The following is a 24,757-nucleotide window of genomic DNA, read 5'->3' as shown; positions in this document are numbered from 1 at the left end:
GTCCTTTGACGGTTTTGGTATGATAGCGCATGTTATACGGAGGACTTCTGGTGGGATCTTACATATATCAGAATGCTATTTGATCCTGTGCGATACAATAAATACCCAAATCAATGAGAAATGAAGCCCCAGTGCTACGTCGACTTCATGGTCGCTACTGTTGTAGCCTATCTGCTCTCGATTTTGCAAGACAACGGTCATTCCCCGCGCTAGAGCCGGTAGTTGAGGTTGGTATCAAGAGTATTTTGGTTATCACTCGACGTTTTCATTCACCCGGTATACGCAGTCCCCAGTATATACAAACAGCGTAACCACAAAATGCTCCATGAGTGCAGACGAGGCTGTTGAGGATGATCAATAACGCCCAGATGAACTATTCATTTCAGAGTACGCGCCATTCACTCTGTACCGACATACTGACCCACTATCACAACTTGGCGCCAGTTGCACCCCCCCCCCCCAAAAAAAGCAATGTTATATACGTGTCGAGGAGAGAGGTTTGATTTCTCACTGGCTAGCCTCGTGGAGGCGCACCGTGACCGTGTCGCCAGGGGCGCTCACCAAGGCCAAGCCCCACCTAATCTTCTGGTCGGCATGAACGTCCTCGATCCCGTCGAAGCGCTGAAGCATACGGACGAGGACATAGCCAGCCTCGGTGAGAGCGAACTGCTGGCCAATGCAAATGCGCGGCCCACCGTTGAAGGGGAGGTACTCCCAGCCGGAGCGACGCGCCTCCCAGCGCTCAGGCTTGAAATCACCCGAGTCCTTGCCCCAGACGTCCTCACGGCGATGCAGTGCGTGCACATTATACAGAACGGCCTGGCCCTTCTTGATATACACGGGGCTTTGGCCGTCAGGCCGCCGCCGCGGGGCAGGCTGGTGTCCTTGGCAGCGTAGCGGGCGTTGGTGGGCAAGGGCGGGAACAGGCGGAGGGTCTCGTTCATCACCTGCTGCAGGTATGTGCAGGCCTTAAGGGTGGCAAATGTGATGTTTTGGGGATCCTTGTAGGTGCCGAAGTTGGCGATGATGGCCTCGCGTAGCTTGCGGAAGACCTCTGGGTGGCGGGAGAGGAGCAGGGTGGCCCAGCTCAGCAGTGCGGCAGTGGTATCACGACCGGCGAGCAGAACATTGAGCAGCTGGGAGCGTAGCTCGATCGGGTCCTTGGTGGTTTTGGCCATGGCGTGGACAAAGATGTAATGCTCCGACGCGCCCTCCTCGGGGTGTTTCTTCTTGCTGTGGTCGTTCACGGCCTTGGCGACACACTCGTCGACGAAGCGTTGGACCTCCCGGCAGCAGTCTCGAAACTCCTTGCAGTCGTATATGAACTTCATGCGAGGCAGGCGCAGGCGCTGCGCCATGTACCATTGGGCGCGATCAAAGTTCTTGCCAAAGTCGGTCACCTTGCCGCCGCTCGCCATGCGATCCTCCGAATCACCCATGGCAGCCAGTTGAGAGTAGCAGCTCTCGCCGAAGAGCAGCTCGGTTGCGGAGTCGAGAGTCAGATTGAAGTAGATGCTCTGGATGTCGACCTCTGTCCAGCCGTTGCTTCCAGCGACGGGTATGGCGCGCATGGCGTTTTGGACGTGGTGCTCTTCCAGACGCAGGTCGCTGATCTGGTCGCGGGTGAATTGGGGCCGGAGCATTGTACGCGAGTGCAACCACTCGGCGCCGTCGTTGATGAACTGCACACTGATTGTCAGCCGGGGACAGATCTCCATGCACGCACAAGCACGAGAAAGGAGAGCATACGATTCCCTTGCCCAGCAACGGGCCCATGCATCCCAGTCTCTCGCCGCCAACAGAAAAATCCTTGAATTGCTTGGCCAACATCGCCTGGAGGTTCTCGGGGTCAAAGGTGAGCACGTTCTCCCCCAGGCCTCTCTTGAGACGGAAGGTCGAAACGTAACGTCCGGCTTTGTCGCGCATAGTATTGGTGCGGCTCTCGAGCACCTCTGGCACCACCTTGTCCTTGTCCGCTTGAATGATCTCCAGGATATCGCTGATACCGAGGGGGTCCTTGGACGGTGCTATGGGCGCTGGCTGGCAGCCCAGGCGCTTGGCATTTTGGCTGTGTCTCCATTTCTCACTCACAATACGCGTGATGAAAGCGAGGCCGAGGAGGGCCAGAAGAAGTGTTAAAAGTCCCATGATTATCGAAGTTCTTGCGGACTTGAACTGGCGGGGTGGATGGTCTGAACGAAATGCCTGTGTCAAACAGTCATCGCATACTGCGATTGCGACAAGCCCCCTTCCAATAGCGCCCATACAGAGATATATCTCCTCATGCTTGTTAGTTACTTAGTTTGGCCACCCTTAGCGAATCCCGCAGGAGTTAGTAGTTCCGTCCGAGACTCCGTAGTCAGCAGTGCTCATACTGTACAGATCTACTGTGTTAGATCTTTGTGGAGCCCTGGCGGATCAAAGTGGATTTCCGGCAAAGATTACTCAATTAGGCAAACGTTGTTACTTCGGTGGGCCCCACACGTTCGCCTTGCGCAGCCCGACACAGACAGGCAGCCCCCGACTCCTGATATTTCTTGTTTGTTTGCTAGTACTAATGGTTCTCGCTGCACTAAGTCGGAAGGATTTCATCAGCTTGACAGATAATCATACTACCGACACGTATAATCTTATCGTATGACGTGACTAATACAACTTCCTAGATCCATGGATAGTTACATGTATTTCCTGTCTTCTGCTTTTTACACTTAATGGGCCCATTACTGATCATATACTGCCCAATTATAAGAGAGACAGTCAACTGAACTGTTTGCTACCCTTCTAGGGTACATGAGGTAAATACTATATAACATGCTTACTAGGTCATCATTCAAGACCATATAGGCGCCTTCAAAAGCCCTATGCACTCCACCTCGAAACACTCAAGCCTCTAGCCCCAGGTTCATACTGGATCTGATGCGTCAATTCAATAGGCCTCAGCTGATATTCAAATAACCTCTGAGAAATTTCAAGCTAGTACTGTCCTCGATCAGTATCCACGGCTTTCCGGTAACAGCTTAGTGGCCTCAGTCGTAAGTTCGTAGCTTAAACCAGTGCAGTATCCCCTAGGCTTTCCATGACAGGTTTGATTCCGTTGTGTCTGTCTGACTGTTGAAAGTCTTCTGGTCCTTCCTATGACTGCTTTGTTCAATATATGCCAAGTTATCTTCACTTCGACAGATCTGAAAAGAGATAAAATATTTCGAGATGAGTACGTGGAATTTAGCAATTCCTAGTGTTCTATTATAGTTCTCGAGGCTTGCGCCAAATGGACGGATGCTGAACGCTAGAAACACAACAAATGAAAAGCGGATTTGCCAGGTTTACGGACCTCCAACAGTGACCAACTTTCAAGTTGATCATGGCAATGAAAGACCTCTCGGGAAGTGCAAGACTGGAGGTACTTTATAACGTATGAAGGAGCAGCCAGACCTTACAACGCCTCCGCAATCGAGACCCCCATGCGGCCCTCTTCAGCAATTTTATCCTTGTTCACAGTATCAACAGTGTCAGAGAGGGTATCGCTGGGGGGAGAGGAGTGTTTCTCTACACTGTTGGTCTCGTCCGGATTCGTCGTATCAGCGGCATCTAAGAGTTGTCAGCTTATATACCGTCTCGAACTCATTCGGCCACGTTAAGCAAACGATAATGCTTACCAGATTGAGGCTCCTTGGGCGGGGGGCAGTAAAAGCCAACAGAGAGGCAGATAATCATAAGAACAATCTCCTCGAGGACGCCCATGCAAAGATAGACGGTGGGGTTGGGCTCAAACAGGTTGAACCGCTTGATAGTCGTGTAGTCACCTAAGCAGCCGTAGATTGTGCGCACGATGAGCAGTGGTACACAGGCATAGACAGAGTACAGGATGATCTTCTCGCTGCGAGGCATCTCGTCGCGGTAGATAGTCAGGTACCCCAGAATGGCCAGCAGAAGACCCAAGCAGCCGACGAACATGCCCAAGGCGGCTTGGAGCATACGGGGGATGGTGTAGCTGTCGAGGGCCTTGACAGCGCCAGCGATACCGAGGGCCAGCCCCACTAAACTGACGATGCTGACAAAGATGAAGATCCATTTGGAGAGCTTGTTGATTGAGGCGTTTCTAAATAAGATATACCCAGGTCAGTATCGATTTCACGCCATAGATGCATATCGAATTGCAATTTACACTCTTTGCAGCAATCCCACGGCCGCCAGGGTTAGGGGAGCGATGCCCAGCAAGTCAAATGTGATCTTCATGGTGACTACCTCGGTCGAGTCGTCAGTGATGGTGATGAGCTGGCAAATAGCGCCTCCGATTCGGAGACAGGCGAGGATAATCAGGAATCTCCAACATGATGCCACAGCCTTGAGCCCCTGCTGGTAACACAAAAGAACGGCGAGGAAGAGGCAGGGCACGAAGGCGATGAGCTGCAACAAGGCGATCCCATCTTGATAGCTAAATGTCATCTTGAATGGCGAGAGGCTGCAAGAACGAATACGGCGGGCCGTCGTCTTGCAGGACAAGAATTGAAGGCCCCGGACACCTGGACTATTGACGAAATAAGTATGAAGGATAGGGCGAGAGTCGGCAGTTACTCGAACACCAGCTTCTTGCCTTCGAGAGAGCGATGAGGCAATAATAATTGACCCGTCCAAGGATACGATAAGAGAACGACCTCCCGTGTGGTAGTAGGTGTAAGATCAGAAGATTGCAATAACTTCATGTCGAGCATTGCCATATAGAACAGCCAACGTCGAGCATTCCTCATTAGGGTTAGATTTAGATATGGGGCAGTGGGCGATCATGTGGATCCTCGTGCCTCTCCGGCTAGTCCACTATTGGTAAAGATCCCCCTGTCACTACTTGGGCTCTGGCAGCCCCCATTCCTTTTCCAGTCCCAAGCTGTCCATTTTGGGCAGCTTTTCCCAGCCCCACAACTATCGCCCAGCGGCCCCCTGGCCCTATTGGGGACAATCGAGGCACCGTCCTATAGAATCACGTGCCGCTTTCGTCTCCTTTTGGACAGCCTCAACTTGAACGGGTATTTTCTGTATCAAGCTTAATATCTTACTAGTGTTGACTGCCTGAGATCTCTGCGGTCCACACTACTTTGTCGGTTCCCAGCGGGACTAGCACTCTTCAAGCTCGTTACTACATGCAGACAAGATCAGGCCGAAGAATCATGAGTTAGGGTTTTGTTTCTACTTGTAGCAATCCCTCAGCGGAAGTTCGGGCGACTAGCTAGCAACACTGCTGACATGGGAACGGTATTCTGTCCATATATAAGACAGCAAACCGGGATGCCCACTGTGGGGATGAACATGTTTTGAAGATCCATCATCTCAGCCTTTCCACCGCCCTGGCCTTTCTTATTCTTGACTGACCTGTTTTCCTTTTCCACCAAGAGGCGGAGGGCCAATCTATCACAATGGCCGAGACCCAGCAGCGTCAGCTCGCGTATTGGCTGGAGCAGCTCGAGGAAAGCCAGCCCGCCGAGCTGTTGTGCGACAAGCCCCGACCGGCCATCTCCTCAGGCAAGGCGCAGGTCCACCACTTCGCCCTCGATGGCCGGCTTCACCAGGAGCTCCAGACCTTCTGCCAGACACACCAGACGACTCCCTTTGTGGTGCTCCTCGCCGCTTTCAGAGTCATGCACTACCGTCTCACCGGTGTCGACGATGCCACCATTGGGACACCCGTTCCTAGCAACACCAACCTCTTATGCATTCGTACCATCATCGAGCCAGAGGACTCATTCCATGCTCTCGTTCAGCAAGTCCAACAAACAAACAGCGTGGCCTCTAGTAACCAGGATGTCGCCTTCCAGAAAATTGTCTCTGAGCTGCGTCCCGGAACCGCTGACTTGTCCCGCAACCCGCTCGTTCGGACGACATTTGCAGTTCATCCGTCAGGAGACTCTAACAGCCTATGGCTCGATGGGGTGACGGTAGCCACGTCAAATTTTGACATTGAATGCCATCTCGTCCAAGAGGCTCAGTGCATGAGCGGTCATATCATCTTCTCGGATGATCTGTTCGAAGCTTCATCCATCCGTTTTGTTGAGTCCATCTTTACTGAGGTCCTCGCCCGTGGCCTCCAGACACCCGAAGTCCACGTCTCGAAGCTGCAACTAACCCAGGGCCTCTCAGCACTGGCTGATTTGGGTCTCCTAGAAGTTGCGCGCACCGATTATCCGCGCGACTCCAGCGTCGTCGAGCTCTTCCGGAGACAAGTATCTCTCAGTCCCGACGCCATTGCCGTCAAGAACGCATACTCGTCTTCTCAGCTCACGTACGCGGAGCTGGACCGGCAGTCGGATCAGCTCGCCCACTGGCTGGTTCAGCGCGGGCTCGCTCCAGAGGCCATGGTCGCGGTGCTGGCGCCGCGGTCATGCGAGACAATCGTGGCCCTGTTGGCCATTCTCAAGGCCGATCTGGCCTATTTACCTCTCGACGTCAACATTCCCTTTGGTCGCCTCGAGAGCATTCTTTCCGAGATCCAGGGAGACAAGCTCGTTTTTCTCGGCGCCGGCATCACGCCTCCCGCTCTGCAGCTCAAGGGCGTGAGCTTCCGCCACATTGCCCAGGCCCTGGACGAGCAAGGGCCGCTTATCGCTGGCGCTCTGCCGACACCAACAGCTTCTAGCCTCGCATATGTCTTGTTCACATCCGGGTCAACGGGCAAGCCCAAGGGTGTCCAAGTGGAGCACCGCGGCATCGTGCGCCTGGTCCGCGAGACCAACGTGGCCTCCAAGACGCAGTCAAGTGGCAACATTGCGCATATTACCAACCTGGCCTTTGACACCTCGACGTGGGAAATCTACGCCGCGCTGCTAAACGGCGGAACGCTCATCTGTATTGATTACATGTCAGTCATCGACCCGATCACTCTGGGACGGGTGCTGCAGCGCGAGGCCGTGCAGTCCTGCATGCTCACGCCTGCCCTTCTCAAGCAGTGCCTTGCCACAGCACCATCTGGTCTTTCCGGCCTGGAATTACTCTTCTCTGCCGGAGACCGCCTCGACCCACGCGATGCTGTCAAGGCCAAGGGGATCATCAAGGGCGACCTTGTCAACGCCTACGGTCCCACCGAGAACACCACCTTCAGCACCGTCTACAATGTCCCAGCCAACGAGAATTTTGTGAACAGCGTGCCCATAGGTGTAGCCATCAGCAACTCCGGCGCTTTCGTCATGGATCCAGAGCAGCGCCTCGTGCCCCCTGGCGTCATGGGTGAGCTCATCGTCACGGGCGACGGTCTCGCCCGAGGATACACTAACGCGGAACTCAACAAGGAACGATTCGTACAGGTGGACATCCACGGTAAGTCTATCCGCGGCTATCGTACCGGTGACCGAGTGCGCCAACGCCCTTCGGACGGCATGATCGAGTTCTTTGGTCGTATGGACTTCCAGGTCAAGGTCCGTGGTCACCGCATTGAGCTGCCCGAGATTGAGCACGCTCTTCTGCGTAACAGTTCTGTCAGCGATGCTGTTACTTTGGTGTACCAACCTGAAGGCGAGCCGGCGGAGCTTGTCAGCTTCGTCACTGTCCAAGGTGAAAACACAGACGCCCCTGCTGAGCACAAGGGCCGGTCCAAAGAGTTTCTGACCAACAGTCCCTGCACCATCAAGAGGCCCAAGTGGTCGAGGATCTGCTCAAGACGGAGCTGCGAGCCTCGCTTCCCAAGTACATGATCCCTGCACGCATCGCCGTGCTGGACAACATGCCCATCAACGCCAATGGCAAGGTGGACCGCAAGCAGCTGGCAAGACTGGCGAGCACGTTCGCGAAAGCGACTAAGGGTTCTCGCCAGATCGCGGAGCCACGCACAGCCCTGGAGCGTGCCGTGTGCGAGGAGCTCTCCAGTGTGCTCAACCTCGATGCCGTCGGCATCACCGACAATTTTTTCGACCTTGGCGGGCACTCGCTCACGGCCCCGTGTCTTGTCGCTCGTATCAACCAGCGTCTGAATGCAACTATCCATTTGCGGGACGTGTTCGCTCATCCCGTGGTTGCTGATCTGGCTAGAAAGGTTGGCGAGTCGCTGGATGATTCGCCCCCAAACAACTTGGGCCAGGAATCCGGCAGTGACGAAGCTTTCGAGATTCAAGATGAGGAGGAGCTGCTGACAATGCCGCTGGCCATCAAGCTGCGACATTTCAACTCTCATGCCCGTCCGCAGTGCGTCAAGTCGTTAGGCATCGCCAGCGAGGACATCGAGGAGGTTCTTCCTGCCACTGGTATCCAGACCCGCATGCTCGTCTTCGTCGAGGAAGCCGAGGAGATGAACATCACCAAGCCCTGCATCGAGCACTTTGTTTACCACGTGCCTCAGGAGCTTGACCCCGCCCGTCTCGAGCAGACCATCGTCGACGTCACTAAGCAGCATGACGCTTTCCGTACCGTCTGGGGTGCAGGTTGAGCATCCCCTGAGCCCCTACGCCCAGTGCATCCTCAACCCTGTGCACCCTCGTGCCCAGCTGCCCATGGTCCACAGCGTCGTGCATGAGTACGATACCAGCCCGGATAGCCTCTGGGAGCAGACCATCGGCAACGCCCAGCGCAGTGCCGAGGAGTATATCCGTCCGGACCGCGTCGGTGCCGTTTTCCAGGTCGTGCGCACAGCTGATAACAAGCACCACGTCTTCATCTTCTCCCTCTTCCACCTCATTTACGACGGTATGAGTTTTGACTTCCTACGCCGCTTGTTCGCCCAGGCGTACGAGGGCGTTCCATCCAATGACCTCCCCGCGGTCGGCATGCGCTTCCCCGTCGAGGAGCACTACAGCACTGACTGGCTCGCTACCAGCATGTACTGGATGAAGCATTTCGCCGGTGCAACCCCTTTCAAGGCTGGCCAGACGGTGCTCAAGCGGAGCATCCCCAGACAGTTCACATCGATCCGCACCACTCAGGACACCGCCTGCGAGATTCTCGATTCCTCTATCAGCTTGAACGAGCTCTTCTTCCTCAGCAAAGCCGCCAAGTTCCCCTCGCCCATGGCCGTCGTTCAGGGCGCCTGGGCCATGACACTAGCGCAGACGCTCGTTAAGGATGCTGGGCAGGAGCGTTCCGCCGCCAACCTCGACGTGCAATTTGGCAGCGTCTTCCACGGCCGCCACAGCCCCGAGGCCCTCCGCTGCATGGCCCTGATGCTAGAAGTCTTCCCCCACACGTATCACTTTTGCGGACGCGTACAAGGGCGAAAAGGAAGGCGGAACCAAGAAACGCACTCACCGCGAGATCTGCCAGGAGCTGTTCATGCAGTATGTCGACTCGCTGGCATACTCAGAGATGCCCTGCCCTACCGTCGACTTTGCCAAGCTGACGCGCCGCTTCGACAACACTATCATCTTGCAGACCTATCCCAAAGAGGAGGCCGCTGTCGACGCCAGTAGGTTGGCCCGGACCAGCATGGAGACCTTGCCGGGGTTCACCCGTGAGGAACACCTGCAGACTCCTTGGAAAGAGTCTAACCACGGCTACCCGATCTTGATGGAGCTCTGGCCCGGGTGCGACAGCGAGGATGAGAAACTCCGCCTACGCTGCACATACAACAGACACTGGCCGGGCTACGAGTTCATGACCCAGGAGTGGGCCCAAGGCTTACTGCTGGCCCTGAGCGACGCGCTCGACCAGATCTTGCACAACCCTGAGGGAGAGTTTGATCCTGTGAGGCTTGTCGAGGCAAGACAACAGTAGATGTTCATAATGAGAGATAAGCCAGGATCTCCCCCCGTCTTTGGAGATTGTATATATTTCGGAATTTTGGCTTAGATGTTTGCGTTTGGGAACCGACCATTTTACCCTTTTTGTCGTTGATGATGCTTCTTCGTCTTTTTCTCTCTTTGCCTTGCCAATTTGTTATGACTGCAACTATCATCCTGCTTCGTTCCTAATTGATTAGATCGCTGTTGTTCAATTCTCATCTCCGACGAGGCTAAAGAGTTCAAAGTAGTGTTGTGCATTACAATAAGGTTACTTCTACAACCCTATTGATATGCTGCAATCTTTAGTTAATACACTATCGTACTGTTTATTCCATTATTCTACGTCCAACAACGCTGTGATAAGTGGTGCAGCTGTTTCTCTTTGGCCATCCTAATTGCTACTTCTAGATAAGACCTGCTTGAAGACAAGTAAATACAACCCTATCATCACCTCGTTCCGATTGATTTTTGTCCGTATAAGTTTCCGATACCTCTTTGGGCCCCTGGACACCTATTTTCGGTTGATATTCAACATTTTATTTGTAAATAAACCCTTTGCCTCGAGCAATAAAACCAAGCATGTGAACTTTTTGCTGTTACACGATTATCCATCTCACAAGATTTAGTACTTGACGTCAGTTCCAAGGGAAGTAAATATTCTGAATTTTTCCTAGATGGTAGTTTCCCAGCATCTACTTCTATTGTGAAACGCCTAAACCGAGATCCACGTTCAATCTCACTCTGCCACGGATTGTATTCAACGGTCTTAGAGAAAGGTAGTTCGACACGCATATCTCTCAAATTGATACGCCAAGGTCATACCTCCCCGATAATTCACACCTGGCCCAATCCCGTGACACATATTGCCGCGGTAATAACAATGTAATCTAGCTTAAACTTGGATTGACTGGTATATAATATAATTAGGTTGAGAGCCTCTGAATTATCAACAAATAATAAGTTCAAGGATACAATCGAATGCACAAGGACGGGCTCTCCTTTATTCTTGTACCTATATTTTCAGTGACCTGTCTTTTCCTCGTTCTTGTGCAGATATGCTACCTATCCTAAAGTTGCCTCCAATCAAGGAGACTACGACTTGCGAGACCCGGATATCTGTAGGAATTCCTTGGAGTAAACTTCCAGACAAGGCGTTGCTGTGATATTTTATTTGCGCAAGGAATATACTTGTGTAAGCGTGTGCATATAGTGCAAGCTCTATATACAATTGATCGCTGAATGAAATAACTATTTAATTCATACTCCCCTACCACCCACTCAATGGTGGACGGAGGTTGCTCGATTGGACAAAGTTGGCGAAATCATCTGCCTGCGCAAGACCTGTTTGAGAGCTGATTCTGCGCAACTGGGCGACCGTCCATACACGGGTCTCATGGCTGAGGTTGTGCATGCAGCCCACGGTGAAGAGAGCCCAGCAGGCAAAGTAGCAGCCAACGGTCAAGCCGGGATTATTTTGAGAGCGCTCGTCCTGCTGCTGCTGTTGCAGCTGCTGTTCCTGCGCCGGGGAGGTGGCGCAGCCCATGAGCTGGGGTACGGAAGCGAGCATTTCGTCGCGCAGGCGGACGATGGTCTGGGTGGCCTGGTGCAGGCGGTCGGCATAGTTGTTGGCGAAGAACCAATTGCTATCGGTGTTAGCGCCGCGAGGAGGAGGTGGCTGATGGCGTGGTTAGCGAGGATGCGGCAGATGCGCATGCTGTTCCAGACGGAGGCGATCCAGACATCGTAGTAGATATGGTTGACGTCTCGCTGGATGCACATCGGATCGTTGCTGCTGCTGGGCAAGTTGGACGTGGCAGTGAACTGCCACTCGGGAGGGCACTTGGAGAAGGTGCTCTCAAGGCGATAGTCAATCTCGAGTGCCTGTGAGAGGTAGCGCTCGAGGTGCTCAATCGACCTGTTGGCACCTCTGAGAGAACCGGGGGGCACAGAGGAGGGAAAGGCGGGAGAGGAACCGGAGGCTGTAGAGGGAGAGTTGGAGGAATCGGAAGGATCGGCGGGAGCAGAAGAGGCGCCAGAAGAGTTGGGAAAGAACGAGTAACCGCCGGGGGATATATGCTGATAGAGATCCAGAAGCTCGACCATGCCGCTGCAGGCGACCCAGTAGGGATCGGAAACGCTGATAGCATTGGCGGCCTCGATGCGCAGCATGCGTAGGCTCGAGGGCATGGGGGAGCCGGAGCGCAGGCAGTTAGTCAGGAGCTGGGAGAAGACATCCTTGAAGATTTGCAGGCCGGCCGAGGTGGAGAACTGGGAGCGGCCGCGCAGGTTGAGGAGCGAAATGGCGCCCTCAATGTGGTGCTTCCAGCCATCGATGGAGGCCTTGCTGAATTCGTAGAGGGCGAGGACGAGAACAGAGACAATGGTGCTGTCGTGACGGGCGGTCTGGGGGTCAGCAAGAGCGAGATTGACGCGCTCCATGGAGCGGGTGTACATCATCATGGATCGTGTTAACAGGCCGGCCTGACTAGTGGTGCGAGCGAGCCCACTGAAGCTGAGAGCCAAAATAGCACCCTCGAGCATGTCATTGCCACCGTCGTCTTGCGCCAGCATGGCCGGAACGTAGTCGAAGAAGCCGGACGAGGGACCGGACTGCCGAACGACGTAGTGAGAGAGGAAGAAATCGAGACCAAGGATGACGAGCGGCAAAGAGAATGGAGGTGCTATGACCTCAGACTGACTCCTGCTGAAGTTATTGTGTCGTAGCCGTTCGCCATCGCCGCCGTCATCAGGGAACTGATCAAGAGCCACATCGTCGCCGCCTACGCTAGAAGCGCCGACACGAGAACGACACCTAGACGTCGAATCGGGGACAGGAGCAGCAGATTCAAGACCGTCGCACGATACTGGCAAGATGCTGGGCGTGGCAGCCTGGTGGAGGGAGAAGAGCCCAGCCTCGTCGAGGTTGAACGGATCGTGGGAGCTCATCAACTCGGGCATGAAGTTGCCGGCGAACATCTCGGCTCCTACGTCGACATCCCTCATGGCCAACATGGTCTCGCCGGCGGCATCGGAGGGGCAGCTGGCATGACAGTCCGGTACGGTGTTTTGTTGTTGGATCGGCGCCTGTGGTGGAGTGGTGCGCTTCCCCGCGTGGTCGGTTGGGTTGGCCGCCGACGTCTTCTTGGAGACTTTTGAGCGGGCGCGGTTGATGACCTGGGTGCTCTCATCGCGAAAGATGAGGGTTGAGGGGTCTCTGTACCCAGGGCATTTCTGACCCGCGCGCCAACATTGGCCGCATTCGGGGACGGCTTTATCGCACTTTTTATTGGAGACTGGATATGAGCTACAATGTCGTTTTGAAGGACGCTTTTTCTTCCTTCTTCCCCGACGATTTTCTGTCTTCTGTAAGGGGACGCAAACAGTAATGACTTACTCTTCTCTTCTTGGCACGACAATTGCTGCAGCTTGTTGAAGGACGGCCACAATAGATCATGATGACAATTCTGGCATGTGGTGCTGAGGGTTGTGGATGGGATAGGCGGGTTAAATGTATCGGACATCAGATCCAACACCACACCCCGACTTGGTAATTGAAGAAGAGAAGACCTCACGGCCCTGCGTCGAGACACAAGGCCGCATAAGGTAAATGCCAGGCAGAACCGTCCCAGGCCACTCAGAAAAGCTTATTAGTGTCCACGTGATGTCTTATTTGCATAAATCACCCTGCACGGCTAAGGAAAAGGCTTGCTCTAGGCGCCATGTTGGTAGGGGTCCGGAAGGACCTTCTAGAGCCCGCAAGAGCCCGCAGGAGCCCGCAGGGGCCCGCAGGGAACCAAAAGGCTTCGTTCTATGTGGGCCAATGGGGGCGGTGGATTTGGACGAGCTTCACTTGCACGCGCAGCTCCACTAGGGTATATAAACACACCGAGGCTGATATCCCCTGCCTGGATCAGCGAATCACATAAATGGCTCATCGGGCGTAAGTCAGATCGCTTAACGAAGATAATACTTAGGGGCCAAATGGTAGCCTAGAGAGGGGGGGCGATCACAGCTCCACAAAGCCGCATGGAACAACACATTTCGCCTATCCGCAGAACGAAAAACAAACAACTTATAGAGAAAAGTGACACCCTTCTGTCGAGGGGTAATCTTGTACAGAGGCTTCTAAGTGACAGAAGGAATCTAATCTACCTGGAAAGGGAAGAGGAAGGGATCAACATGATCCTCATTGATGTAATGCATGATCGACCGGCCCATACAGCCGACCCGCACACCATCCCTCTTAGAAATGTTGGAGCATTGAAAAATAGTATGAAGGAAATAAGATTGAGAGTACACACGCCATTTCGGCCTTCGGGCAGAATACACTTAGCTAGAAAGCACACCACCGCCCTAACCGATGCATCGATCCTCATAGTACGCCTGAAATTGCAATCCGAAATGTCAGACTTTGAACTGAGACCAATGATCGTGGGAAGGGAAAAAAAGAAAAAAAAAAAAGGAATCAAAATAAGCAAGCATAAACGCCATCGCTATGCCATCGTGTTGTAACCGGTAGGACCAGGCATCAAACGATGTTCCAGAACGACTTCGCAGGGGATCATGGAAGCAGGGAGTACAGGGAGGTCAAGGGTTGATGCAGAGGCAATAAGGTTACGGATTCGTTCCGGAAAGACGTAGATGGAATCATGCGTCCTTGGGGGTGGCATCTTCTCCTTCTTCGTCTTCTTCTTCTTCTCCTTCATCTTCTCCCCCGTCAGACACGTCATCTTCGAAGGCACGCAACATCTCCGCCTCCAGGTCGTCCTCGTCATCATCAGGGTTCTCGGGGTACCCATCGTCAGCGGCCCCAGCCTCTGGAGCCTCTGCATCGCCCGCCTCTGCACCGATGTCAGCAGCGACAGAGCTGGTCTCGACACCGCCAGCTGAAGAGACTTCGCGAAGGCCGGTACTCCGTTCATATGACCGCTTGATACGCTGCGACAACCGGGAACCCGTCTTTTCAGAGTCGCTTCCGTCTTCATCGTTGGATTCATCATCGGAAGTGCCGTCTTCGCCACGCTTACGCTTTGTGCCGCCCTGGGCCGGGTCCTCATCATCCCCGGCCTCACTCTCGCTAACCTCGGTCTCGCTCACATCGTCGAAATCGTCGCCCAGGAACTCTCGCAACTCGTCGTCCACGGCCTGCTGCTCATCCGCGTCATATGCAATGGGCGATGTGAGGGAAAAAGCTGCAGAGTCGAAGTCATCATCACCGGCAGAGCCCGTCGCCTCGTCCGAGTCTTCAGACATGTACGAAATCTCAGCAACCTCGCGCGAGTTAGGCGAGAGAGGCTCGCCTCGATCATCTGGATGCACGGGTAGCAGATACGGATCTTCCGCAAGATGTGTCCACTGCATGAGCGAGTCGAGAAGCCACTGGGTCGTGACGATCTTTATATCCGGATATCGAGTAGCTTCGCGAACCTTGGCGGTACGGTTACGCCCAGCTACCAGATGAGTCGTGCGATTATCGATCCTCGTGGCGATCAAGACACCGAAACTTTTCGCCCATAAGGAAATGTCGGCATTCTGAGTATCCGTACCGAGAGGGAGAACGCCTGAGAACACCACCACCACTCCACCAAGCACCTGCCGCTTGATCCGGGGCAGAATCTCCTTTACGTCGGGGACAAGCTTCAAATCCACGTCCCGATCTTTCGTTGTAGCTTTCTCGCCCCGCAGATCTGCAACCCGACTCTTCAGCGCATGAGAGCGCTTGCTATCATACTCGTTGAAGAATTCGGTGTGGATCTGCTGCAGTCGGTCATTAAGATGGAACAACTCCAGGTCATGATCCTCCAAAAGATGATGTCGCTGTTTGTTATCTTGCGATTCGTCGACGCTGGAAAATGATTCACTTGGTTCGCTAGAGGAAGGATCATCTTCCGCATCCAACTCCTTCTGCTTCTGTAAAAGAGGGCGATCTTCGACCTGCTGCAAAATTGTTTCCTCTTGGGCATTAGTCTGCTCTCGAAGGAGACTGGGGTTATCCCCACCTCCCATTGTCACCAGCTGCTCCAGCGCTGAGACTTCGGTTCCATCAGCTGTTTTCGCGGTTGCCCCGTTAACATGGTGTTCTTTTGGATCGGGTTTGGCGGGCTTGATAGGCTTGTTGTTCGTCGTGCCAATGTCTTGCTTTTTGGGCAAGAAGCTGGAATTGATATCGCCAATTCCAACAAAGAAGTCGTAGGGAGTCACCTTGATGAGGTTGGGGTTCCAGCGCCAGACGTCACCCCGGTCATCAATGATAACAACCATTTTGGTGTCAACTGGGAACAAGCGCTGCAGATTCTTCGCGGTCAAGCTGCCACTTTCATCTCGGCTGAGAATTCGGTCTCCAAAGAGCTTTCGCGTGGGATCAATAATGTCGGCGATGTTCTGAGCATAGGCTCGAGTGCCCATAGTATAGATGTGCAGCTCGTAGAGTTGGGAGACGTTCTCTAAGAATTCCTCCAGGCCCGGTCGTAGCTTGATGTAGTACCAGCAGCCACGCATGCCCGGACCATCGTCGATCAACTGAAACTGCTTCACGCCCTTCAATGCCTCGTAGTTCGGATTCTCCTTGTCTTCCTTCCATTCTCCCACCGTCGGATCAACAGTAGCATGGATAATAGTCTGGTCCAAATCCACCACGAGCGACAGGCGACGAGATGCCAGGAGCCGGCGCTTCGCATCCTCCTCCAAGCGAGCAGCTTCATTCTGGCTGACGGTCAATTGTGTATTATCATGGGCCATCTGGATAGGAGCACGCATCGAGTCCGTAACTTCAGTATTGTAGCTCGACCTGCACAAAATCACCATTAGGATAAAGGCATCTTTTGGGGGTCGAATCAGAGCCAAGCAATACTTACTCGGTCATATCCTTCCCACATTCAGCACACATGCCGCCGAACTGTAGTCCATGGGAACATGGCTCATTAATTTCCACCACATCAACTCTGCAGGGAAGACGCGGTCAGCTCAGACGCCGAGCAACGGCCAAAGCACAGGGCATACATACGGTTCATCGATGATATCACCTTTGGTGATCCTCCAATCTTCGATCGTGCCATCAGCCGTCGATTCAAAGCGCGTCGGAAACTTGCGCTCTACCTTCACTCTGTTGCCCAGGCCATCACCCTCTTCGACGATGGTCGAGTACACATACCAGAACAAGGCCTCATCGCGTTTGATTTCGTCCCCAGGCTCTTTGAGCAGCTGGGTGACCTTGATCGGATAGTGTAGGCTAGGCGGCAGACGAAGAAGCATTGTTGGCTTCCCAGCTCGCCGGCCGGCGATGGAGTCCACTTGTCCTGGTCACTGAGTCCTCGGATGCGTCCGAGACGCTCCTCGCGCGGATTTCAAGTGTCGCGCGATAGGAGCCGCGCAGTGGTTGATTGAATGTTGGGGTCAGGCGGCTCGTGATTATGGCGCCATCACCAGCACGCGACGTGTGGAGAAAGTGAGTCTGGGGCAGAGTGTGTCGGGGTGCGCGTGAAAAGGTGACGGAGGGAGGATCAAAACATGTATGGGATACTTTTTTTCGTCTTTTTAGGTATCAGAAGCTTTGGGACTAATCAAGGTGCAAAGGACGAAGTACAGTTGCTCAGGGTTCAAAGATGAGGTCGAGTGAAGATTCGCCACATCCAATACCGGGGTGGGAGGAAAACCGCGATACAAAAGGGGCGCGCGCAAGGTGTGGGGCCTCTATAGGGACGAGGGATTCAGCGTGAATGAGATAGAAGCTTTTATTCACGGGAAATTTGGCGACGAGATCATCAGCTGGTGCGGGGACTGTATTTGAGCCGGTTGTTGAAGGAGCTTGGATTACGTAACTGCCTTCCTGATCGAGCGAACGCCAGCCATGGTTGACTCAAACTTTTGTCCTTCCATGACCCCGGAAATCCTGCTGGAATTCGAATGCTTTAGATTGTCGCGTTTGATCTTCATATCCGGTGAAAAGACTGAGAGGCCATAGCGATGCGCATGATTTAACTGATCATAGATTACTGGTCTTTAAGAACATACCCTTTATTCATATAGGACAATCCTAATCCGGTCGCGGATTTGCTTGGATGAAGCAAGAGAGAGAAGATGGCTCGATATTCGGTTTGAAGAATTGCGAGGCGTTGCTATTGGTGCTTGAACATGGCCAACCCCGATTGCATGAAGGACAATTACTACCTGCGTGTCCTCAGAATCCTCAAGGCTCACGAAGAATTCTTACACATACCGAATCTTATCTACGAAATCAAACTACAAATCCTACCCAGGACATTTCTAAAGACGAAGCTAGTATTGAGTTCAAGCGTAAAGAATGCAACATGCAAAATACATCATGTGGGTGAGACAACTTGCAGTATTATCGACGGGTAAGCACAGGGCGCGAAGCAGTGCCACTAGAAGAAAGCAAATGAAAAACAACCGAAGTGTGTTGGGCAGTCGTGACGAGTCACAAGGTCGCGTCTGCAACACCACATCCCGGCTCATCCCCTGATAAGCCACCTGTACAAGTGAGTATATACGAAACACTGTTCCGTTTCCTGGCTTCAGGATCATCCGTAGCTACTGCCCAAAGGACTGCCATGCGTAGGCATTTACTTGGCTTTGGCCAGGCCGACCTCGCTGTTGCCGAGATCGTAGACAGAGTACCAGCTACGCAGGAACGCGTCACCCAAGATGGCCAGAGGACCCATGGGCTCGGGGAAGTCCATGCCCATGAAAGAGCTGATGCAGGAGCCCTGGACCTCCAGAATGTAGTCGTAGGGGCCAATGGTGAAGTTGTGACCGCTCAGGGTGAAGGTCAGGTCGGGAAGGGAGTCACGCTTCTCACATTCCACGGAGTACTGGCCAGTAAAGCCCTTGGTAGCACCGATCTCCTTGTTCAGAAGCTCAGAGAGGGTGGAGGGAAGAGCAATGAGGGAAGTACCGGTGTCAAGGATAACACCGGTGTTGTCGAGAGAAGCAGTCTCGGTGCCGAAGGTAATGGAGTCCAAGTCCACCTCCCAGTAGGCCTTACGGCGGAGAGGGATCTTGACGAGTTCACCAGTGTAGTGACTCTTGTCAACACCACCAAAGGTGGCCTCAGAGTTATCGCCCTCCTTGTCGGCGTTGCCCAGGTAGAAGGCGAAAACAGGCTCATCCAGAAGCTTCTGGTTGAGCATGTTGTAGAAGGGGGAACAATCTTGTTGACAGAGATGGTGTCATAGGCAAGACCCAGAATACCGTCGAAACGGCCGAAAGCGAAAGCAAGGCCGGGCTCGCTGGTAGCCTCAGCGAAGTCCTGGTTCTTGATGGTCAGGTCACCAATAGAGAGGGTGTCTCGTGAGACAAAGCCACTCAGGCTGCCAGAGCCGTACTTGATGGCAAACTCAGAGCCATTCTTCTGGTAAGTGCTCGAAGACGAGGAGTCATACTTGCTGTGGAGGAAGCAAGCGATGGAGGTACACTCAGAAGAGGGGACCCACAAGTTAGAGCTACCGGTGTCGAGGACAACCTTGAAGGTCTGGGGTGGTGTACCAAGGGTGATCTCGGAGAAGTCTAAATCAATGAGATTAGTGACAAGTAACTATAGCCAGACAGGGTGGCAAAATGATCGACGGAGCTTACACTGGGCGTTCAAGAAGTTGTCGACCAGGACATCGTGACCCGCAGTAGGCTTGTAAGAGGTGTCTTGGAAGTCATTCTCGCTGGAGGATGGACGGTGGCCCATGTATTTCTGACCGAGGGCCTGAAGCTGGGCAGGGAAGTTGGCAGTTTCCTGATGAAAAACAAGGTGTCAGTTTTGTTGGGGGGTTTGAACCGGGGGATCTGGGGATGCGTACGAGCTGCTCGTTCAAGGGGACCTTGTTGAGCTTGAGCTTGTGGACCTCCGCAGAGGCGCTGCCCAACAGCGCAGAGGCTGTTAGCAGAGCGAAAGACTTCATGATGGATAGGGAGAGTGATGGGTGAAGACGGGAGAGAGATGAGGAAGATAAGAGCTGGGCCTGGGGGCGGAGTGACTGGGTCCCGATCGGCATAACGTGACGGGATGACGCACTCAATCCGGCGGAATCAGCTGTTGCCGACCAGTGCAACCCACTTGCATTCCGTCCGCTTTCTACGGGCTATGCTGACTATCCTATTCTCCTAAGCTCCTAGTAGTTCTCCTTTACTACTTTACTGATCAAAGGATGATTTCCTTTGTTTCGTATTACGTGTCTCTATGCAGATCTTGTACACAGGATCACCAGAGTTGTTGAGGTGGCTGGGTGCCTAGTCTTAGCGCCTGGCAGAAAAGGAGGGGTGAGCTCTTGTACCTGGCAGCCGTCTGCATGGGCCGGTCGCTGCCGGAGAGGGTGACCAGGGCTCTCAGCGAATTGAATCTAGAATAGTCGAAGCCTTGGGGGCTGCGGACGAGGACCCTGCGCAACGCCATACACAGTGTAGTAATCTTCCACGGAGTCCTCCGCATTGTATTCATCGTCCATGTACCTCCGTATTAAGCAGGCAGTATCTAGGCCTAATCATTAGTAGAGGACCATAGCAGATCATTACTTACTCGGGTTCTCTTTCCCTTGAGTCCTGGCCCAGCCTCCTCCAAGTCGGGCGGCCCACGCTTCGAAGGTCTGTATGGGACGTTTCAGTTACTGAGTCTATGCCAAGCACCTTCTGTAAAATCTTTACGGATCGTCAAGTTTGTGACACCCAGAGGGTAGCTCGGGGTCCCCCGCTGATCATGACCATGCTGTGTCCATGAGCTTAGAGATGCAACCTCAAAGCTAGGCTGATAAGTGGGCTAGTGATGCTCCCAGAACGAGAATATGCCTTCACAAAATGCGCTTGTCTCCTATCAATGTACTTGTCGCGGTCGGCTCTGGACAGCAATGTTTTACCCTACATCCGCCTTTCTATTAGGAAATTCCGAGAGGATCCTACTATATTTAAATAATGGCCTCGTGGATCTTGAGGGGTTGGTGGTTAGGTTCTCTTATAGCGCAGTTGCAAGGGTACTCCTGCCCCATAGCATTCTTCTCCGCGTTTCAAAAAATACGGCAATGGTAAACATAGTGAATACGTTTTGGCATGCTTGGACAGTCATCCATTTATTAATCCCAGTGCAAAACTATCCATATTTCCCAAATGCCATAGAACATTGATAATACAGGCCACATCCGTTCTTCACCGTCACGTTTACCGGTAGAATTCGGGGCTTTGAAGTAATCAGCAACAAGAAAAGCATAATTAAGGGTTTGAGAACGTACCGGTCATCCTCGGAGCCACTCTTCACCTGCGCGGCATATGCATCCTCCAGGTCAGATTGAATGATATTGTAACGGTTCTTACGAACAGCTCGAAGACCAGCCTCCTGCATGACAGCAGCGATCACGGCACCAGATAGAGGCTCATTTCGCACGATAAGGGAGTCCAGGTCAACCTCAGGGGAGAGGGACATCCTGGAGGCAATAGTGGTGAAGATCAGTCGGCGTTCACGACGATCGCGGAGGGAGGGAAACTCGATCTTGCGGTCAAGACGACCGGGACGCAGCAGGGCAGGATCCAAGGTATCAGCCCGGTTAGTAGCCATGATAACCTTGACGTTGCTGGTTTGCTCGAAACCATCCATTTGGTTCAGCAACTCCAGCAGAATACGTTGGACTTCGCGGTCAGCACCGGTCTGGGCATCGAAACGCTTAGTGGCGATGGCGTCAATTTCGTCAATAAAGATGATTGCGGGAGAATTTTCGCGAGCCATTCGGAAGACGTCGCGGACCATACGAGGTCCTTCGCCAAGGTACTTTTGTACGAACTCCGAGCCATTCACTCGGATGAAGCTGGCTGTTGTGCTGTTTGCCACGGCTTTGACCAGCATGGTTTTACCAGTACCAGGAGGACCGTAAAGCAGGACACCGCGAGGGGGGTCGATACCTGTCACAGCGTTAGCAACTAATTGGGTGATGGCAGCCTTCAAACGCACCGATTTGTTGGTAAAGATCGAAATGCGTCAAGGGCAATTCAACAGCCTCTCGGATTTCCTGCTTCTGCATGTCCAAACCACCCACGTCTGCGTATGTCACATCAGGCTTCTCATTCTCTCCCAGCATAGCAATCGACGAGTCAGCTTCGGGAGGAAGTATATCCACCAGAGCGTTCGAGTGGCGATGTAGGGCGACTGAGGAGGAAGGCTTCAGCTTCTCGCGGTCGAGTGTCGAAAGGATGCGGACGACGTAGTTGGAGCCAGTTGAGCTCTGAACAATACCGGTGCTGCGGAATTCCATGCGTCAGTCTTCTGAAAGTGGCTATAGGAGGGGAAGACATACTTTTGATCGATGGCCTCCATGAACTGCCCAATCACTAGCGGCACACTCTGTATCCGCTTGATTTCCTCTTGTGCTCGAACCAACTCTCTCTTCAAGCTCCTATAGCATAGAAGGTCAGGCTCATTTACCTTGCAATATGGCGTTGAGGAGACACGTACCTCTGCTCATCCTTGATGTATTCCTCCTGGAGTTGGATGTACCTAGTGCGGCGTTAGTGCAGTTCAAGATTTTGACCTTGCTGAACTCACTCTAGGTGTCTCTGTAGCCGCTTCAATGTAGCATATTCATCATTTCCATCAGCTCCATTTCCTTCCAGTGAATCCAAGTTGGCGAGTGCATCGAGCGCACCGGGCTTGGGAATAGGAGTAAGGCTGTTCACCGGGTTCTCCACGGCGATGTCTCCCATGATGCTATTTGTTGGTGATGAACGAAGAATATGGGTCGATGATGGTGATAGTTCTGATAAAACTCGAAACGGCGGTGGCTTGCGCTTGTGTGAAGGGGTGGGAGAGGGGTGATCATTGCAAAGCTCCAACCGGCTTGGAGCTCACCCCATCATGTGACCGGAAATAAGCCATATCCCTCGCACACCCACGAAAGCCGAAATCATTCTCCTCATTGGTGTTCATCGTCCTCTTATTTTTTTTTCCTTTTTTTTTTTTCGAAGCACGCCGTGGATTTTTTTGCCCAGGTCCCAGAGCACTTTGATCAGGCTCACCCCCCCAAACTATCCTCAACGTCCACTTCATCCGGTTATCCAACACCAGAACCTCTTCATCGCCTAGAGCCATTCGTTAGCCCTTATATACCCTCAACAATCTACGCATCTACATCATATAACGCACCATTTGCAAAGTCTCGAAGCAGATTGATTAACTCCTCTGGGCTTAGACGGTAATAACCATCTGAGCCCAGAGGAGGGAGCTTGAAGTCTGCATGAGGCTTTTGAAGAGGTTCTGGTGGGACCTCAAGAGGGGGGGGGGCCGGATCACGGCCCCCGGTGGCGAAAAGACTGGACGGCAAGAGGGGAGGTCCAATTCGCTATACATCCATTATTTGATGGTTAGTGCCGTGCTTTCTCAGCTTAGAGGATTTCACATGTGCGCGGTCTTCCACTCAGTAAGACTCAATTGCGGCGAGCCTCATGAAGGCTGGTTGTCCCTCGTCTGAAGCTGAATTGTTCTGATATGAAGACAGTGCCAATAGCCTCGGTCGAGGGCGGCTTGTCTCTTGTCTGAAGTAGAGCCGTTCTGATGCAATGATCAAAGTCTGAGCACTTGAGAGCAAGGCGAGCATGCCAAAGATGGCACCTGCACCGTTGCAGAGATGGGCACGCAACCAGTTCGAGTTGTAGACCGCGCACATGTGTTCAGAGAGCCTACATTGCGTCCACTTACCAAGAGCAAGAGGGTGAAGAAGGAAAGAAAAGCAAGGAGGAGCTGTGTAATACCAAACATGGTGAGATTTCAAAAAAAAAAAGGGAAAAAGTTGAAGAGGTGAGAGTTGATCGGATTAGATTCTACGAAGGTGGCTACTCGTTTATTACCATGGAGTCTACTGCTCCTGCCTCTTTAGCAGGTATAGGTGTGAAAATTGAAGGCGCGGGGTGTAGAATAAGTGGATTGTTTCTGCAGTCTCGGCCAAGCCAACCGGGCTGGCTCTATGGCAGTCAAGTAACGGTAAGTCCGAGTCAATGGATGGCCTCTGAATGCTTCTTTTTCTCCCTCTTCCGTACGTTTTGTTGCAACACAACCAGAGGAACACATGCTTTCCTGATCGGTACGAGCGGAGAGCAAGCCCCAGTCTAGTCCACAACTGTTTGATATGGTAGATGAACGGGAGAGTATTTTTTGTGATTCAGGAAATACAAGTGATTTTTTTTCTTTTTTTTTTTGGACGGGCTGAAGCTAGACTTAAATCCAATCTAGCTAGGCCATGAACTGCGTTCAGATGCTTAAAGCTTCCCACGTGCGTTCGCCATACCAACATGCCAATGTCTATGACACACGTGACCGACCTCGAGCATTGGCCCGTGACGTGCGACCAAGACCAAGTCTCTCTTCCGTTTCGCATTTTTCCATAAACTGGACGTAAAGGAGTGTTCATTTCCTCCCTAAAGATTGTCAAGTGAGGAGGAAAAATAGCCATGGATTGGGTGTCGATGTGCTGAGTTGCCTCGCTTAAAGCTGAATGGCACAGATGCCCGAGAACCGGCGACTAACGTCATGTCGACCCATACAATGTTGATAGAACCCAAGCCAAGTCCAAATAAGGCTCCAAAATAATCGAAGGAATACAAATCTTCCTACATGGAATAACAGACTCACCTCCAGACTAACATGGGTGCAGGGGAAGCAGTATGGGCCAAAGGATGTTTTTGGCGGGTGGTACAAAGCAACGGGAGAACCAACGCCTCAGCCTGCAGTGAATTTCCTTCTTACCATTCTTTACCTCCACTTCCCCTTTCATCCCTAACTGCGCTTTTACCTCTTGTGAACTGTAAGTATTTCCCCGTGCTTTTTTTTTACTTCCCCGCCCTTCTTTTTAGTCCCGCTATTATTTTCCCCCACCCCCTCCCACTGCACTGGTCACCGTTTGTGGCCACGCACCCCCCTTTCGTCCCCTTCCGAGGAGTCCACACTGCGTTGTCTACGGTTCCCCGGCCCGACCTATCGTGACCAAGATCAGCAGTACATCTTCTTTTCCATTCTGATTCGGTCTCCTGTATTGGCGGTCCCCCACCCCTTCAGCCTCTTTCATTGACCATTGCCGCCTTTTCCCCTT

The 24,757-nt window shown here is 52.9% G+C and overlaps 9 protein-coding genes across 9 annotated transcripts; 1 reads left to right on the top strand and 8 right to left on the bottom strand.

The window, feature by feature from the left end:
* Positions 1-507: 507 nt before the first annotated feature.
* Positions 508-2,148, bottom strand: N7468_004113 (cytochrome P450; the record flags this gene model as incomplete). The annotated part of the gene is made up of 3 exons (XM_058473410.1): positions 508-876; positions 948-1,682; positions 1,750-2,148. The coding sequence occupies 3 exons, from the start codon at positions 2,146-2,148 to the stop codon at positions 508-510; spliced, it is 1,503 nt and encodes a 500-aa protein (XP_058332413.1).
* Positions 2,149-3,433: 1,285 nt separating this feature from the next.
* On the bottom strand, positions 3,434-4,446 carry N7468_004112 (uncharacterized protein; the record flags this gene model as incomplete). The annotated part of the gene is made up of 3 exons (XM_058473409.1): positions 3,434-3,588; positions 3,657-4,099; positions 4,166-4,446. The coding sequence occupies 3 exons, from the start codon at positions 4,444-4,446 to the stop codon at positions 3,434-3,436; spliced, it is 879 nt and encodes a 292-aa protein (XP_058332412.1).
* A 962-nt stretch (positions 4,447-5,408) lies between these two features.
* Positions 5,409-9,684, top strand: N7468_004111 (non-ribosomal peptide synthetase; the record flags this gene model as incomplete). The annotated part of the gene is given in 4 exon segments (XM_058473408.1): positions 5,409-7,596; positions 7,614-8,386; positions 8,400-9,086; positions 9,145-9,684. 4 exon segments carry the CDS (start codon positions 5,409-5,411, stop codon positions 9,682-9,684), a joined length of 4,188 nt encoding a protein of 1,395 aa, XP_058332411.1.
* Positions 9,685-10,959: 1,275 nt separating this feature from the next.
* Positions 10,960-13,213, bottom strand: N7468_004110 (uncharacterized protein; the record flags this gene model as incomplete). Its single annotated transcript, XM_058473407.1, has 3 exons — positions 10,960-11,367; positions 11,418-12,985; positions 13,087-13,213. 3 exons carry the CDS (start codon positions 13,211-13,213, stop codon positions 10,960-10,962), a joined length of 2,103 nt encoding a protein of 700 aa, XP_058332410.1.
* Positions 13,214-14,339: 1,126 nt separating this feature from the next.
* Positions 14,340-16,943, bottom strand: fcpA (protein-serine/threonine phosphatase; the record flags this gene model as incomplete). The annotated part of the gene is made up of 3 exons (XM_058473406.1): positions 14,340-16,479; positions 16,547-16,633; positions 16,696-16,943. The coding sequence occupies 3 exons, from the start codon at positions 16,941-16,943 to the stop codon at positions 14,340-14,342; spliced, it is 2,475 nt and encodes an 824-aa protein (XP_058332409.1).
* A 1,328-nt stretch (positions 16,944-18,271) lies between these two features.
* Positions 18,272-19,600, bottom strand: N7468_004108 (uncharacterized protein; the record flags this gene model as incomplete). The annotated part of the gene is given in 4 exon segments (XM_058473405.1): positions 18,272-18,826; positions 18,856-19,242; positions 19,255-19,434; positions 19,499-19,600. The coding sequence occupies 4 exon segments, from the start codon at positions 19,598-19,600 to the stop codon at positions 18,272-18,274; spliced, it is 1,224 nt and encodes a 407-aa protein (XP_058332408.1).
* A 299-nt stretch (positions 19,601-19,899) lies between these two features.
* Positions 19,900-20,136, bottom strand: N7468_004107 (uncharacterized protein; the record flags this gene model as incomplete). Its single annotated transcript, XM_058473404.1, has 1 exon — positions 19,900-20,136. The coding sequence occupies one exon, from the start codon at positions 20,134-20,136 to the stop codon at positions 19,900-19,902; it is 237 nt and encodes a 78-aa protein (XP_058332407.1).
* A 710-nt stretch (positions 20,137-20,846) lies between these two features.
* rpt3 (proteasome regulatory particle base subunit RPT3) lies at positions 20,847-22,379 on the bottom strand (the record flags this gene model as incomplete). Its single annotated transcript, XM_058473403.1, has 6 exons — positions 20,847-20,865; positions 20,918-21,581; positions 21,631-21,917; positions 21,974-22,072; positions 22,132-22,173; positions 22,222-22,379. The coding sequence occupies 6 exons, from the start codon at positions 22,377-22,379 to the stop codon at positions 20,847-20,849; spliced, it is 1,269 nt and encodes a 422-aa protein (XP_058332406.1).
* A 710-nt stretch (positions 22,380-23,089) lies between these two features.
* N7468_004105 (uncharacterized protein) lies at positions 23,090-23,338 on the bottom strand (the record flags this gene model as incomplete). The annotated part of the gene is made up of 1 exon (XM_058473402.1): positions 23,090-23,338. One exon carries the CDS (start codon positions 23,336-23,338, stop codon positions 23,090-23,092), a length of 249 nt encoding a protein of 82 aa, XP_058332405.1.
* Between the last annotated feature and the right edge of the window lie 1,419 nt (positions 23,339-24,757).

Source organism: Penicillium chermesinum (assembly GCF_028974085.1).
Source record: "Penicillium chermesinum strain IBT 19713 chromosome Unknown utg000003l:1.0-5111272.0:1.0-5115320.0, whole genome shotgun sequence".
Taxonomy (NCBI): domain Eukaryota; kingdom Fungi; phylum Ascomycota; class Eurotiomycetes; order Eurotiales; family Aspergillaceae; genus Penicillium; species Penicillium chermesinum.
Note: the sequence above shows the minus strand (reverse complement) of the source record. Positions and strands in the feature narration are given on the sequence as shown.